This window comes from Rhea americana, unplaced genomic scaffold (genome assembly GCF_003343005.1).
Source record: "Rhea americana isolate MKP2758 unplaced genomic scaffold, rheAme1 scaffold_1, whole genome shotgun sequence".
Classification (NCBI taxonomy): domain Eukaryota; kingdom Metazoa; phylum Chordata; class Aves; order Rheiformes; family Rheidae; genus Rhea; species Rhea americana.
In genome coordinates this window covers 12,488,056-12,501,766 of record NW_028185038.1, presented here as the reverse complement: position 1 = coordinate 12,501,766, position 13,711 = coordinate 12,488,056, and the positions used below count along the sequence as shown (strand labels likewise).

General features: G+C 40.9%; 1 protein-coding gene across 2 annotated transcripts; it reads left to right on the top strand.

The window, feature by feature from the left end:
- The first annotated feature begins 1,088 nt into the window (after positions 1-1,088).
- MEIG1 (meiosis/spermiogenesis associated 1) lies at positions 1,089-8,392 on the top strand. 2 transcript variants are annotated; one of them, XM_085326017.1, is made up of 4 exons: positions 1,089-1,190; positions 3,997-4,159; positions 4,404-4,511; positions 8,309-8,392. In XM_085326017.1, exons 2-4 carry the CDS (start codon positions 4,022-4,024, stop codon positions 8,330-8,332), a joined length of 270 nt encoding a protein of 89 aa, XP_085182143.1. In that variant the 5' UTR covers positions 1,089-1,190; positions 3,997-4,021; the 3' UTR covers positions 8,333-8,392. The 2 variants fall into 2 exon arrangements, with proteins under 2 accessions (XP_085182143.1, XP_085182152.1); XM_085326026.1 differs by lacking the exons at positions 1,089-1,190; positions 8,309-8,392 and adding an exon at positions 1,942-2,060 and having other exon boundaries at positions 4,404-4,814.
- The last annotated feature ends 5,319 nt before the right edge of the window (positions 8,393-13,711 follow it).

Sequence of the window (13,711 nt, the reverse complement as noted above, 5' to 3'; positions counted from 1 at the left end):
CGGTGGTGGCGGGGGTCGGCTGGCCCCCGCTCAGGTGGGGAGGGGCGCTGCGGGGCGCCCCTGCTCCGGGAGCCGTGTGGTGGATGGGGCCGGGTTTGGGGCCACCACGCTGGGGCTGGGGGTCACGGCTGCGTTGGTGAGGCCGGGGTTGGCATCACTGCAGTGGGAYGGGGGCTGTGGGTCATGGTCCTGGTGGTAGGATTGCAGTGATTGTCGTGGTGATCCTGAGGTCCTGGTGATGGTCCTGGGKGTTGAGGCAAGGTCTGGGGGTCATGGTCATGATGGTGGTCTGGATGYTGGGATCGTAGTTGCGATGGTAGCAGGGCTGGGAGTTGCCATGGGGTAGGGCAGGGGCCGTTGAGATAGGGGTTGGGGATGTGATTGTGGTGGTAGGACTGAAGCTGGGGGTTATTGAAGTAGTACAGGGGCTGGCAGTCATGGTGGGGAGGGTGGGCTCATGGTCACAGTCACATTGGTGGRCTGGCTGTTGGTGTTGTGGTGGGGCTGGGGATTATGATTGTAATCAAAGCTGAGGTGTAGTGGCTTGGGGTCATGATCATGATAGTATTTGCGCTGGGATAAGTGCCTTCTCTCACAGCTCCAGCCTGTGGCTGGTAGGGCCGTGGAGACTCCTGCTGCTCTTTGCTCTACCTCCGTTCACCCTCTGTTTGTCGTGCCAAGGCCCTGGTGTCACCTTCTCCCTGTCTTCCTATTCTGAAGACAGAAAGAGGAAAACATTCACATTATACATTATTTCATTCATTGATCTTYAAAACAACCCTCCTTTTTATGGGGCTGAGCCTTTGTTGGGTTTGGGCTGGCTAATAAACTTGCCTGCCCTTAAACTGCAGGCTCTTCAGGGCAGAGGTTGCTCTCTCTAGAATGTCATTACTGGGATAGTGGGAGCCCTGCCYCTTCTTGGTCTATAGGCACTGCTAGTCTCTATTTGAAAGCAACTGATGGCTGTGAACACAAGACACTGTATCCTGAGCAATTTATTTTTTTTTCTCTCTGCTAAGGGTAGTGGTGAGTGCTTAAGTAGTCTTATTAGTAGACATGTTTTGTTTCTTTGTGAACTTTAAGGAAACAAAGGGAACAGGAGTGGGGAAAGAAGATAGAAAGAAGCAGCATTGTGGAACAAATGGTTTGGTGAGAGAGGAATGTTGCACCATTTCAAGAACTTGAAATAAGTAAGTAGTGAGCTGTTTCTACTTGCTCAACTCTTAGAGGTGCTTAAAATTGTTGAGGGAAGCTAAATCTAGAGCTCTTAAGGACCCAGGGAGTTCTCCTGTCCCAGTCCCATAGGTACAGGCTGCTGCTTTTCCCATTCCAGTATGTAGCCAGGCTCCCAATGCACTCCTGTTGGGCACTCACTGAGCACACACACACTCACTGAGCACACACACACACAACCAGCCACACAGACCAGCAGACTGGAAACAGTGCCTTTACCAGTGCTCACGTAAACGTGCATAACACAGAGCCAACTGTTTGTGTTATGCGTGTCTCTTACCTGTCTCCAGSTGATCAGGATTGAGGTTCCCTAGTGAAATGTTCCACCTCACTCTCTTGATTCACAAAGATCTTCACATCTGTGCATCTGTTGAATTTTAGCATGGGCTCTAAGCCTGGCTAATACCTATGCCCAGATCCCTTATCCATACACCACTTCAGACCTTGGGTCGTTCCAGATGCTGGTCTTTTCCTACTCGCTGGGCTAGTCTAGCCTGAAGTTTGCTAGTGAATTACACCTGTCTACACCTATGCACACAGAATAGAGAACACCCTTGTAGAGAATATAGGTAGGAGGTTTATATATAATGTGGTCTAAATAGTGGCATGAAAATATCAGGGTGGCTATTTTAATACTTGAATGCATTAAGCAGTCATTTTAAATATCTGATCTTTATTTTACACAAATTTGGGGCAGGAACGCCTATGTACAGACCCTCTGAATTAATGGTCAGTCAGGAAGTGCCAGGCATATCTAGATGTTCTGAAGAAGCACATTCATATGAATTGAGTACAACCTATTCAGAAGTACATAACCCTAGTAACATGTAAGTTGCTATAAGATACTTATAAAGTCATAGTAGTTTAGCATTTAAGAGCTAATATTATTACTTCTAATATTATTAGTTTACTAGTACTTTTTCAGTCTGTCTTGAGTCCCAGTTTGACAACAGTCTTCATGTAAAACAAGTCTACAGCATATGAAGAATTCTGTAATAGTTACAAAAAGGGAAGGAAAGGGAAGGAAAAAAATAATGTTGAGACARATCCCTTCAAGACTGCGCTCCTTATAATGCAGATATATGCTGAGTATGCTAGTTGCACATGGCAGCTCATAACTGGATGGGAAAATGACCTTTCTTAGCAAATGTCTACTTTMAATTACAAAATGCCACTAAGACTGCAGAGCCTAGTAAAAGAAGATTTGGAGTACTGAACTGCAAGAAACAGTTTAGTGTTGCCAGAAGAGAGCGTTCATGTGTATTTTTTATTGATCTCTAATAAAACATATGCAGAAAGAGAGGAAGGGCTCTTTCTCTGTTTGCTAATGGCCCTCATACTGTTAGATGAAAGATGCAGACCTCTGCTGTTTCCATGTTATGATAAAAGTAATTCCTGATACTATTTTCCCAATGCATTGTTTGCTAGAGTGCAATTTATTTTCTGCCCTTGTAACAGACTAAAAGCATTTATGTATTTGATAATACATCAGCATTTGACTTTTAAGGCTCTCAGTTGATGTAGAAAATTGGTAAGTAAGGAGTTTGACCTTGAGCACAGGTTTTGGAGCCAACTTACTAAGTGTGAGGAGGAAGATTGTTCATCCTCTCAATACAAAATCCAGAATTCCCCCCCCCCCCCCCCCCCCCCGCCTTCTCCTTTCTGGCAAATACCCTTTCTGATTACTGAAATGAAGCTTGGTGACAATACATAACTAGGAGAGGACTCATTTCTGATTATATCTGCAAGATATTACAGCATTTTTTACATCTTCCTTGCTGAAGCAATTCAGAGTTTGATTTTTAGTAACAGAGTAAGATATGCTCAAGAAAGCTAGTGTCCTGAAATTCAGATATGAGGTAGAAGGCAAATGATTCATGTTTTTTCTTGTTTTTTTGTGGGTGCTTTTTGTTTTTGTTTTTCCGAAGTTCAGATCCATCCCTGGTGTATTTCCACTGACTTCTCAGAAAGTTTTTTTTAATTGTGTATTTTATTCTTTTGCAGTTTGAGTTTTATCTGTGGCTGAACTAGTCCTAGTTCTGCTCTGGTTCAGGTTTAGTAGTTGATTAAGCTATTTACCATTTTTAGCATATTTGAACAAGTTCATATGGGGTTTTGTGGAGGGAGAAGGAGTATAGAGGAAGTCAGTACAGATTCTTGAATGGGCAAAGATAGACTAGGATGAGTTTTGGTAGATTATGTGCCTTTCCTCCTTAACTCCACCCAACATAATTCTTAGGGGCTCTTCCTTGCCATCTCTGCTGTTGCCGTGGGCATGTGCCTGGCAGTACATTTCCACCTTTCCTTTCCTGTCCTGAGGGTTGGCTGTTCTTCAGTAGCAGCCCAATTTGGTGTCCCGTTGGTAGAAAGGAAAAGAAACCTGGAGAGCTGCCTGCCCCAAAGAGGCAGGAGAAGAGAAAGAAAATAGGAAGTTGTGAAGTAAAACAAAAAAACAAAAAACCCATTTTTTTAATGCATAAATGGCACCACTAACTTAAAGCAGCAAAAATATGATAAAAGTTCCTACAAATAGAAGTGTAGGTGGTTTGGGTTTATTTGAGATCAACTAGTGCATTTAATCTGATTCTGACTGTTTATAATATGTTTTGGGGTTTTATCTCGGACTTTGAGGGAAGATATTATTCTGCTATCTGCATTTTTCTTACTTTATTTTTAAATTTTGATCTACATATTTGTATTTGACCCAAACAAAATGATATGCTTGAGTCGTCTCTATTTCATTTCAAAAAAATTTAATTTTAGGAAAAAGTCTGAAATTTCTGGAGTCATGGCTAGAGCTGACATCAAACCAAAATCTATATGTCATGCCAAAAAATGGTCAGATGAGGTAGAGAACTTATACAGATTCCAGCAAGCTGGATACAGAGATGAAGTTGAATATAAACAAGTAAAGCAAGTTGATACGGTAAGATTTAGAACTCTGTAAGTTTTCTGATCATAATGTTTTATAATAGACAAGTAAACTTGTTTTTGACATCATGCTCATAATGTCTACTATTAATTTAATTAACTTTTAATAAAGCAGTGTTCAGATGCAAATGAAGTTTTTCCATGAAAGTATATGCTATATTCATTACAATATAATGCACAAATGTAATTCAGTGTGAGCATGTTCAGGTAAATGTATATCCTTTTTATTCTATTCATAGGTAGAGTGTTGGCCAGAAACTGGATTTGTTAAGAAACTGCAGAGAAGGGACAATACTTTCTATTATTACAATAAGCAAAGAGAATGTGAAGACAGAGAAGTCCATAAAGTAAAAGTTTATGTGTATTAATCTTATTGTTGCTCTAATTTGTTTGTATATATTTTTGTAAATCTGTTTGTCAGTTGGAAATTTAAAGTAAATGAGGTTTTTATAATCTAACTTGCCCTATTTTTAAGTATAGATGTCATTCTTGGATAGAATGGAGAAGACAGGAAGTCTAAAGAGAATTCTGGAATTCTGGACAAGGAGATGTCAGTTTATTCCTGTTATAACCTTGAGTCATATTATCCCTCATTTTCCTAGCTACAAAAAATATTTTGATATCTAAAAAATTAAAAACTGGCAAATGAGCATCATGTATTTGGTTTAATTGTGTGGAAGGTCCGTTATAATTAAAGGCATTAATCTTTATTCAAAACAGTATAATTTTGTTGATGCTGGCTAATATCAGCCACAGTCTGTTGGGATAGCTGAGGGTAGTGACACTAAAAAGGGCCCAAATTAGGCCAAAGGCTAATTCAGATACAAACAAAGAATTTATTAAAGGATATTGAACAATGAAGTAGCAAGGATCAGTGCTGAGCTGCAGATTTAAAAGCTAGTTATTGTGATGGTAATCATCGTAATAAAATTGGCTTTCTCAACCATAGGTAAGGTATTCCTAAAGTATTTTTTAAGATGTAAATATTAACAACTTGCAGAGGAAGTATTGTTGACTTGGTAGCGTATGCATTTTTTATGGGGAGGGAAGAAAAAAACATTGTGAAATTACATATGGTGCAATCAAGAAGTATGGAGCTATAAGAAGAACATGAAACACAACCTGAGTAAGATTTAAGATTAGGTAAGTTGCACTTGTATCTCTGGGCAGGAGTCATCTCACTTGACTTGAGGTGACCTCTCTACCCTAGCATGTCATTTAGAAATCCTTTTTTATCTGAATGGGAAGAAGCTGGCCCTTCTGGACACAGTTAATTTCTTTTGAATGTAGATCTGTAACATTTGCTTTGAACATGTTACTGTGCCAACAGCTCTGTAAAAGCTGTCCGTGTGGATTCTGAGACACTTGATAAACCRGAGTTATCATACTTACTAGATTTAGGCTAGTTTGAAAGCTTTAGCTTAAATTTATGTTGACTGTGTTATTAAATGAGTGGAGAGCACTCAGTAACAAGAGTGAAGTTATGCTATTCCATGAAGGTTTTGGTGTCATATAAATAGTAACTTACTGGGGTGACAGAGGAAATAAAATACTGCTACAGTAAATTTCACTTCAGATTTTCATTGTGATTTTGGGTGGGTAGTTACTGCTACTTTGAGTTTTTTRCTGCAGAGAAGAGTTTTTGCATGCTTTGCAAACAAACAAGGTGAACAGAACAATTATAAACATTATCTATTTTGTCACTTTAAGCTAATGGATCTCACTTTTTCAGTTCATGGAYTCCTGAACAGAAGTATTCTAGTGGACATGAAATAACTTTTGTATATATAGATGTGTGGTTTAACCAATTAAAGCTTATTGATAATCAAGAAATTATTGCTATTGACACACACAGAATAACTAAGAATGAATTTGGTGCAACCATTTTTCAATCTTTAGCAAAATGACAGTTATATGTTAAGAACAGAAATTAAAACTGCAGGTAACTTTTTTTAAGCTCAACATTATTTTTGAACATGGACTCTTTAAATTGAAACAAATACCAAAGATTATTCCTGGCTGCTCCCATTTTACCTCACTAAACCTAAATGTTTTTGCAATACTATTGGGTGTTGTCTCTCTTTTTATGTCTTAAAACAGTGAGCGTACATTTCATACAGCCACTGGGGTTTAATCACATCGAACAGGTAGCACTGGAATGCATGTTTCACTTCTGAAATGCTTATTTTTATGAGCTGGCAGATTATTGTAGCTGTGAGAGAATGAGCTACCTAGATTTTTATTACCAACATTTTTCATTTTTGTCAGTGTGCTAAAAGGTTGAATCTCACTGTCATTTAAAAGATTAGTGGAGTGAATAGGAGCAAAAAGCTTTGGAATTAGTGCTGAAGATCAGTATAAAAATAGAGCCTTTCCCAGCCCTGATATTATATTTGAGAGTTCACTCACTCCAAGGCAAAAAAACACAGGTTTTATAGTGTGAGTGACAGTTTCAGTCATAATTGTCTTTTGACATCCAATTTGTATTCATATTTCACTCTGATTAATGATACTTAAAATTTTACAAAAAAAAGGGGGGGAAGGGGAATTGTAAGTAATCTTAAAGACTTACAGCTTTAGCTGTGAAGCAAAGGGGTTCCTTTTTCTGTTTAAAAAGAAAGATACAGGASTTCTTGCCTAAATTGAAGTTTGTGTACAATCACAGGATAAATTTAATCTAGCATATTTGAACATTTRCTTGGGTTATTCTTCCACAAGTGGATTTTGTATTTAGCTGTGCTTGTTGAGCACGAAGCTGTCACTTGAGCCCTAGTAAGTGTTCCTCTGTTACTGTTATGTTGGCTGTCAACACTTTCTGTCAAAAAGCTGTAAAAATTCGTAATGATCAGAACTGTATTTTATTTGATAAATATGGAGCGGATTTTGGAGGGTCAGCACTGTTCTAGTACGTAAAAAGCAAAGGAATGATATAGCAATAAGCACTTTGGAGGTTTTGTTTCTGCAACATCTTATTTTACCTCCCAAGGACTAAGACAGTTTCTAACCAACATCATCAGCCTCAGCCTAGAAGTACCCAGGTAAAAGCAGARGCTTGTGCTGTGCAAGGTGCCCCTGGAGTGCTTCGTGCCCCTTGTATGGGAGGGAGTGCTCCCACGCTGTAAAATTCCTGCATATTCAGTAAGATAATAGCTCCCCTGCATAAATGAGATTTTAATGACCCACTTTTTAGTGCAAAGGTTGTAGCTGCRCTTTCTGAGTTGGGCACCTCATAGAGGTGCCCAGAAGAAGAAAGAAGTGAGTAGTCCACAGCAGGGATCACTGAAGAACACTGTGGGAAGGATGCTGCACCAAAAGTAAATACATATACTTTCCTGTTTGACYCACCATGGAAGACAAGAGAAAAAAACCCTACAAAAATCAAGAGGTGATACTGTTCCGTGTCTCTCTGTGATTTACTGAAAGTAGCGTGTTTTTTTTTTCTTTACAAAATACGTAACAATCCAGATTTTGCCTAAAGTAGATGTGATGTTTCTTCCACTCCTTCTGGGACTACACAAGCCTACAAGGGCTGGTTTAGCTGCTGTCTGCACCTGTGTCACTAGTTCAGTTGCTCAAAGGCCCCTCACCACGGAAATGACTCATTACCGTTAGTGTCTTTTCCTCTCTACCCTTAAAAGGGGTGTTTTGAAGAAGGTCTTACCAGTACACATTTGTTTGAAATCTGTCACCAAACTATAGAGGCACTCTAGATGTTGCTAAATTGCTTATGCACTTACCAGAAACTAAGAAGGGAGTTTTTTTTCTTTCCAGTTTATCATTATGAAGATATTTTTTTTTCTCAAAGAAACTCCACAATTCCTTTAAATCTTTTATCAAATGCTGTGACTCTGAGTTGAGATTTTGGGGCATGATGGAGCAGATAGGAAAGCTKCTGTGACACATTAAATGAAGTAAGGTAAAAGAAAGAATCCGCAATCCCATGAAACTCAAACTCTCGGCAAACCMGTAGGAGAGACAAGGTTATAATGAATACGTCAAACAACATATCCACGACTCCATGTCTTTCAGCTTCTTTATTTGTTTTATCTCTCATTTGATCTCAAAGATTAAAACATAAATGTAGAAAAAGTAAAATAAAACAGTTTTGTGATAGTACTTAAAAACTACTGTCTGCATTTTACAGGTTCCGAGGGAAGAAAGAGGTTGAGCTCGCGTACCGATTACGTGAGCTCGTGTCTCCCTCTGCTGACTGCCTCGCAGCTACCTGAAACTTCTCCTTTATTTCAAATGATAAAAAGTTGAGAATTCTCCCCCTCTGCTGCTGTGCTAATGTTTATCACTCATATCCCGACCCAGGACTGAAATGTCCGTTCATAGGTGCCGGGTGCTGCTGGCTCCTCCCGTCTGCCCTGCAGGGCTGGCTGCCCCAGGGCTCGTCCGTGCTGTTTTAACGCTGCCGATTCCTCTGGGTGGCAATCTGCCCTTCGTGTCTGGATGCTAGCTGATTTTTCCATTAACTAAGCAAATAATGCACAAATCCTCATTTCAGGAAAATCTCTGAAAACTGTAAGGGAGAGACTCAGAGTTGCTGAGAGAAGGGAGCAAGGTTCGAGAGAAGGTTACAGATGGGGCATGCTAGAAGTATTTTTGCTGATTTTTGGTTTTGTTCTTTTCAGTGTAAAGATATCTTTAACTCTTCTTAGTATCAGTTTAAAAACATTTTAGTCCTTACAGGCGGTTATTAAGTAAAAMTGATCCTGGGAATTACAAAACACAAAGATTTGGGTTTCTGTTCTGTTTTCTCAAGTAACCTCATGAAACCCTGGTTCTTCTCAGGACATTTTCACATCCTCTGCTGGCTCCCGCCACTGCGCTTCCCCCTTTGGCTCTGCTAACCCCGTATCTCTTCCTCCCTTTGAACTGCTTTGCTCTGATGGGGAGGGTAAAGGAGGGCTGATGTGGGCCAAGGGTGGTCACTGCTGGCTGCAGACACTACAGATGCCTGAGGACACCAGCTCTCCACCTAGCACAGCACCCGGATGGTGCTCGGTGGAGCCCATTCCCAGGTCACGTGCAAAGACGAGAAGCGTACAACTTTGGTGCTACAGGGATTCATTAGAAAAACTCATCCCACCCCACCCCAGCTCTTGTGAGGGATATGAGCATTGCTGGAGGTCTTTGGGGTAGTTTTCCTACCTGTGGTCTACCGCAGGGGTGACCCCTTCTGCGGATGGAAATGAGCTATACTTCTTCCAGGAATGACAGAGTGGAATCTCTGTTGCAATCATCTTTTTTTTCTTTTCTTTCTCCCCCCCTCCCCCCTTTTTTTTTTCCTTCCAGAGCATTTCCTCAGGTTGGCAGTTGTTTGATGGTTTGTTTTGTTTGGACAGAGAAGAGTGTAACATCCATTGTTAAAAGGTGTGTTTGCCCATCACGTTCCCTTTGGGCATAAAAAAGAGGGGGAAAATAGCACCAGGGCCCTGCAGGAATTTCTGATTGCTGAAGCATGCCAAATAGAAGAGCTGAAGAGCCACAATGCTTGTAGCTGAAGGCTAATTTAACGGTGCAAAGCCAATTATCAGGCTGTAATCACTACAGGCAGCATTGAGAAGCTGAAAATGCTATGAGGAAGRAGATGGGAGAGCAGCTGTTGCTGTTGTTGGAGAGAGAACTGAGATAAATTGTCGCATTATAAAACCAGTGCTAATAGAAAGCTACAGGATAAATTGATGTGTTAGAAACCCCAGCATATTAGATCTCTTGAAAAGACATGCAGAACATCAGAGAACTGTGTCAGTGCAGAGCTACAGACGGTACTGCCTGTRCAGATGAGTTATGGACCTCCACCTTGGGGCTCCACCAACTAGCTAGCTGGTGGATGAATTATGGAGGCAGTGGCATCTATAACCATGATATATAATTAGCCTTGAGATATATTAACATTTTCATATATGTGCTGGATTAAATCTTCACTCAGAATACAGRGAAAGACACTTAATGGCCTTTAAAATAAATAAAATACTAGGCAGGAGACAGTATATATTTTCCTATGAGTCTATGATGCTGATGTTCTCAAGGGACTCCAAAGCTATGGGCGAAACCTACTACTTGGAAGAAAGGCCAGGACTATTTTTTGGAAAGGAGAMCTCAAGCTTAGTATGTAAACCTGGAAACTGCCTCAACAGTTAAACACAGCCAATATTGAGAAAAATAAAGTGTACTGAACAAGGGAAGGGAAATTGTGTCTAACCTAATTAGAACAAACCTGTGCAATGTTATACCATATGAGATTTCTTTATAAATTATATTGTCCATAAAAAGCAGGAAGGTTTTATTTATGTCCAGAAGAGCTTACCTAATTTTCTCTGATGATTATTTTTTAAAATTGTAGAAAGAAGTGAGTCGGTGTTACGGAGTTTCAAACTTGTGGYAGTAATGAAGGCTCCCGTTTTGAACCTGATGCATCTGAGCACCTTGTCTTTWTTCTCAGACAAAATTGCTTGATTCAGATTTTACAAAGAACATTCGTATGGGAAAGAGAACAAATCGCTCAGCAAATGGGCAATGTCATTTTATCATTTGTTCAACTGTTCCAGGCAATAAGGATCGCTGGATCTCCTCCTGCTTTGAAAATTGGCAGAAAACTAAACCAACAGCTCTGTTGTGCGACCTGGCCCATTGGTTAGCAGCAGCGGAGACACAGTGCTGACGCCCGGCACATCCTGTTGCTCTGCACATCACTGCCCAACCAAGACACAGCATATCCAGTCAGAAATTTTATGGTGGTTTTGTTGATGGTGAGACRTGTCTTTTGAGTGCTAACATAAATGTTAAGGTAGGGAGGTCTTTAGCCACATGTGCCAGGACTAGAGGCATGGTCTCACTTTACAAGGGAGATTTCAGAAGTTGGACAAACTCTAAAATTTGCTGAGTGGATAGGGTGGAGATAAAGCCCAAAACATACCAAATCCTGTGCTCTGATTCATGTGCTGTGTATAAGTCCTCTTGATGTCAGCAGGGTTTGTTCTTTGAGCTCTGTCTGCAGGAGAGGGACCAAAGCAATTGCATTAAAGTGCAATAGATGGAATAGGGTCTGCCACCACAGCTCTGCCCGAAAGCCTGTCCTAGAGCTTCTCTCTTTTTTCTCTTGTTGATCCATTGAAATCTTCCAGTTTGAACAGKATACTACAGCTTCTCCATTCATACCCATTTGTTCTTGTGCCAACATAACTCATTAGCTTAAATATCTCTTTCTCTAGTGTACATCGCTTCCCACACTGAATATAAAAACAGCAGTATCCCTTCTCAGCCTCATTTTTGCAGTGCTGTTGAAGCCAAGCATTTCAGCCTTCTCTTGTAAGACAGGGCCTGCCTTGTCCTCTTCCTCCTACAATACCTATTTCAGAACAAAACAGTCTATCCTGAAGTCAAGTGACCAGAACAATGTATTGCAGATGAGATCTCATTACTTGTGAGATCCATAACTTGTATAGCTATGAGTCAGCAGTTCTGCCTTTTTTTGCTGTGAAAGTTCTTCACCTGGGATCTTATTAGCCTCAGCCATTATTTTACTGCATTGGATTATGAATATCATATGCCTGACCCTTAAAGCTTTCTCCTCCTTTCCATTTTCTACCAGAGGAATTCGCAGCCCAGGGCAGAAATTCCTGTTTGTCCCCAAGTGTGTGATGAGTCTTGATATGTATGTGTTGATCTGTCTACTGTTATTCCATTGTAGTCTTAATAAATTTCTCAAAAAAAAATTAGAATCTTATTTTTTCCTTTCAGTGAGGACTATTGCTTCAAAGAGTCACTCAATACTAATCTCCAAAGGAATTCACCTATATCATGCACTGAAAGCAAGAAACTTGTAAATTGGACTGCGTGGAAACCAGCAGTCTCCCTCTCAGACACTTTTCCACTGTGCAACATCATCGTTTAGAAGAAGCAAACCAGCTCCCCCAGGACCTATCTCACCTAATGATCTAAATGTGCATCCTATTGAGCAAGAGGRCCTAGCAAAATGAGATGCATCATTTGCTGAACATGTGTTGTCATCCACTGAAAGAGACACACGATTTATTGAACCACCTGTATCATGAAACCACAGACTTCACTAAGCCAATCGCTAAATCAGCTCTGTTATCTGTTGAGCCTAATACATTAATGGCTCAATCAGATCCTCATTCATCAAACTCATGTTGCTGCCTACTAATCGAATGTGTCACCTAGTAAAGCATTTTGATATCCAGTCAAGTGGTCCARGAGGGAAGTATGGACTGGGTGAGTAAAGGAGCGCAGAACTGAGATATTACAGCAAACCATGGGCTGAGTAACTCCCTTGTTCTGATCTCAGCACGGACACCTAAACATTTGGGTTGTCCTCYTCAAGGTGCTGTTTGGGTCAGTTATGACCCATGTTGTACTTTTGGTTCATGGCTTCCTCTGATCTCATCCCCCATAGTGGACTTCCAAGGCAATGAAGAAGGCAGCCTTTCTAAGAAGTGCCTTTGCAGTGATGGATAAAATCCTGTCTTCTTACTCCTGATCAGACTAAAAAGTATCTTGAATACCAGAATCCCAGAGCTTCCTGTGCTACAGACACTGATGAGAGGTAAGGGAGGAAGCAATAAAGTGGGACCTTTTGTCAGTTTATGTATGTCCTGAAGAAGTTGAAGCACAGCCTAGCACTCAGCCAGAACTGTAAAAGGATTGTGAACTGAACTAGGCAAGCAAAATCACTGGCAAAAGAAGAGGTAAATATCTTTATTAATCTGATAAACCCCAAGTACCGTACAGTGTATTTTTGAGTGTCACTGACCGGCATCTTCACCTTATCTATTAACTATCTACATATGCTGTATCTGTTCAAGTAACAGCTTGCATTTTTCCTCATCTATTCCTTCTGTTCTGCACCTATTCTTAATTATTTGTAATTAGTTTTTTTCTTCTTGGAGGAGGTTGTGTCCATTTGTCACCTTGAGCCCTCTCCAAACATAAATAAAAAGTTTGCAACATGGGAGTCCTGCAATAGCTCTCCTCCAATAATGCAGTGCTTCCTTGAGTCAAGCTAGACAGTACGCAACCCTCAGTATTTCCTGCAAGCTGTCATGTAGCCTTCTCATCAGTTTTTTAATTGGAATCAAGATAGCTCTGCAAGTCAGCTCCTTCAGCTCTGGAGAGCATCGATGCTCCTCAGGAACCACATGGGTAATGGGGAAGGAGCGTTTCAAGGTGGTGTAGAGACGACCTCGGAACTCAGCAGTGCTCCCAACTTAGAGCGGTTTTCTGACTTTCTCCAGCTCTTAGGTACCTTGAAGGAGGTCTCCATATTTCAGAGTTTGAGAATGGCATATTTCAGAATGCCCCAAGGGCATTCACAGGCCCATTTCAGCCCGGCTCAAGGCCATCAGTCCCTGCCCCACAGTGCAGCAGTAGTGCTGGACTCCAGCTCCACCATGGCCCTGCCTCTGCCCAAGGCCTGTGATCTGTACCCTGTCCAAACTTTTTGGGTGTGGACCATCTGTAGAAGTAGCCTGCAGTGTAATAAGAAGTTGCGCGAGCCAGTGGGTTCAGCAGTGCCTTG

What these genes read in the sequence shown, in the direction of transcription:
- MEIG1 (XM_085326026.1), top strand. Translation starts at nt 1,960, where the DNA reads ATGGTCAGTCAGGAAGTGCCAGGCATATCTAGATGTTCTGAAGAAGCA. An exon ending in GTACATAACCCTAGTAACAT is followed by an intron (nt 2,061 to 3,996) that starts GTAAGTTGCTAT and finishes ATTTAATTTTAG; the next exon opens with GAAAAAGTCTGAAATTTCTG. An exon ending in AAGTAAAGCAAGTTGATACG is followed by an intron (nt 4,160 to 4,403) that starts GTAAGATTTAGA and finishes TTCTATTCATAG; the next exon opens with GTAGAGTGTTGGCCAGAAAC.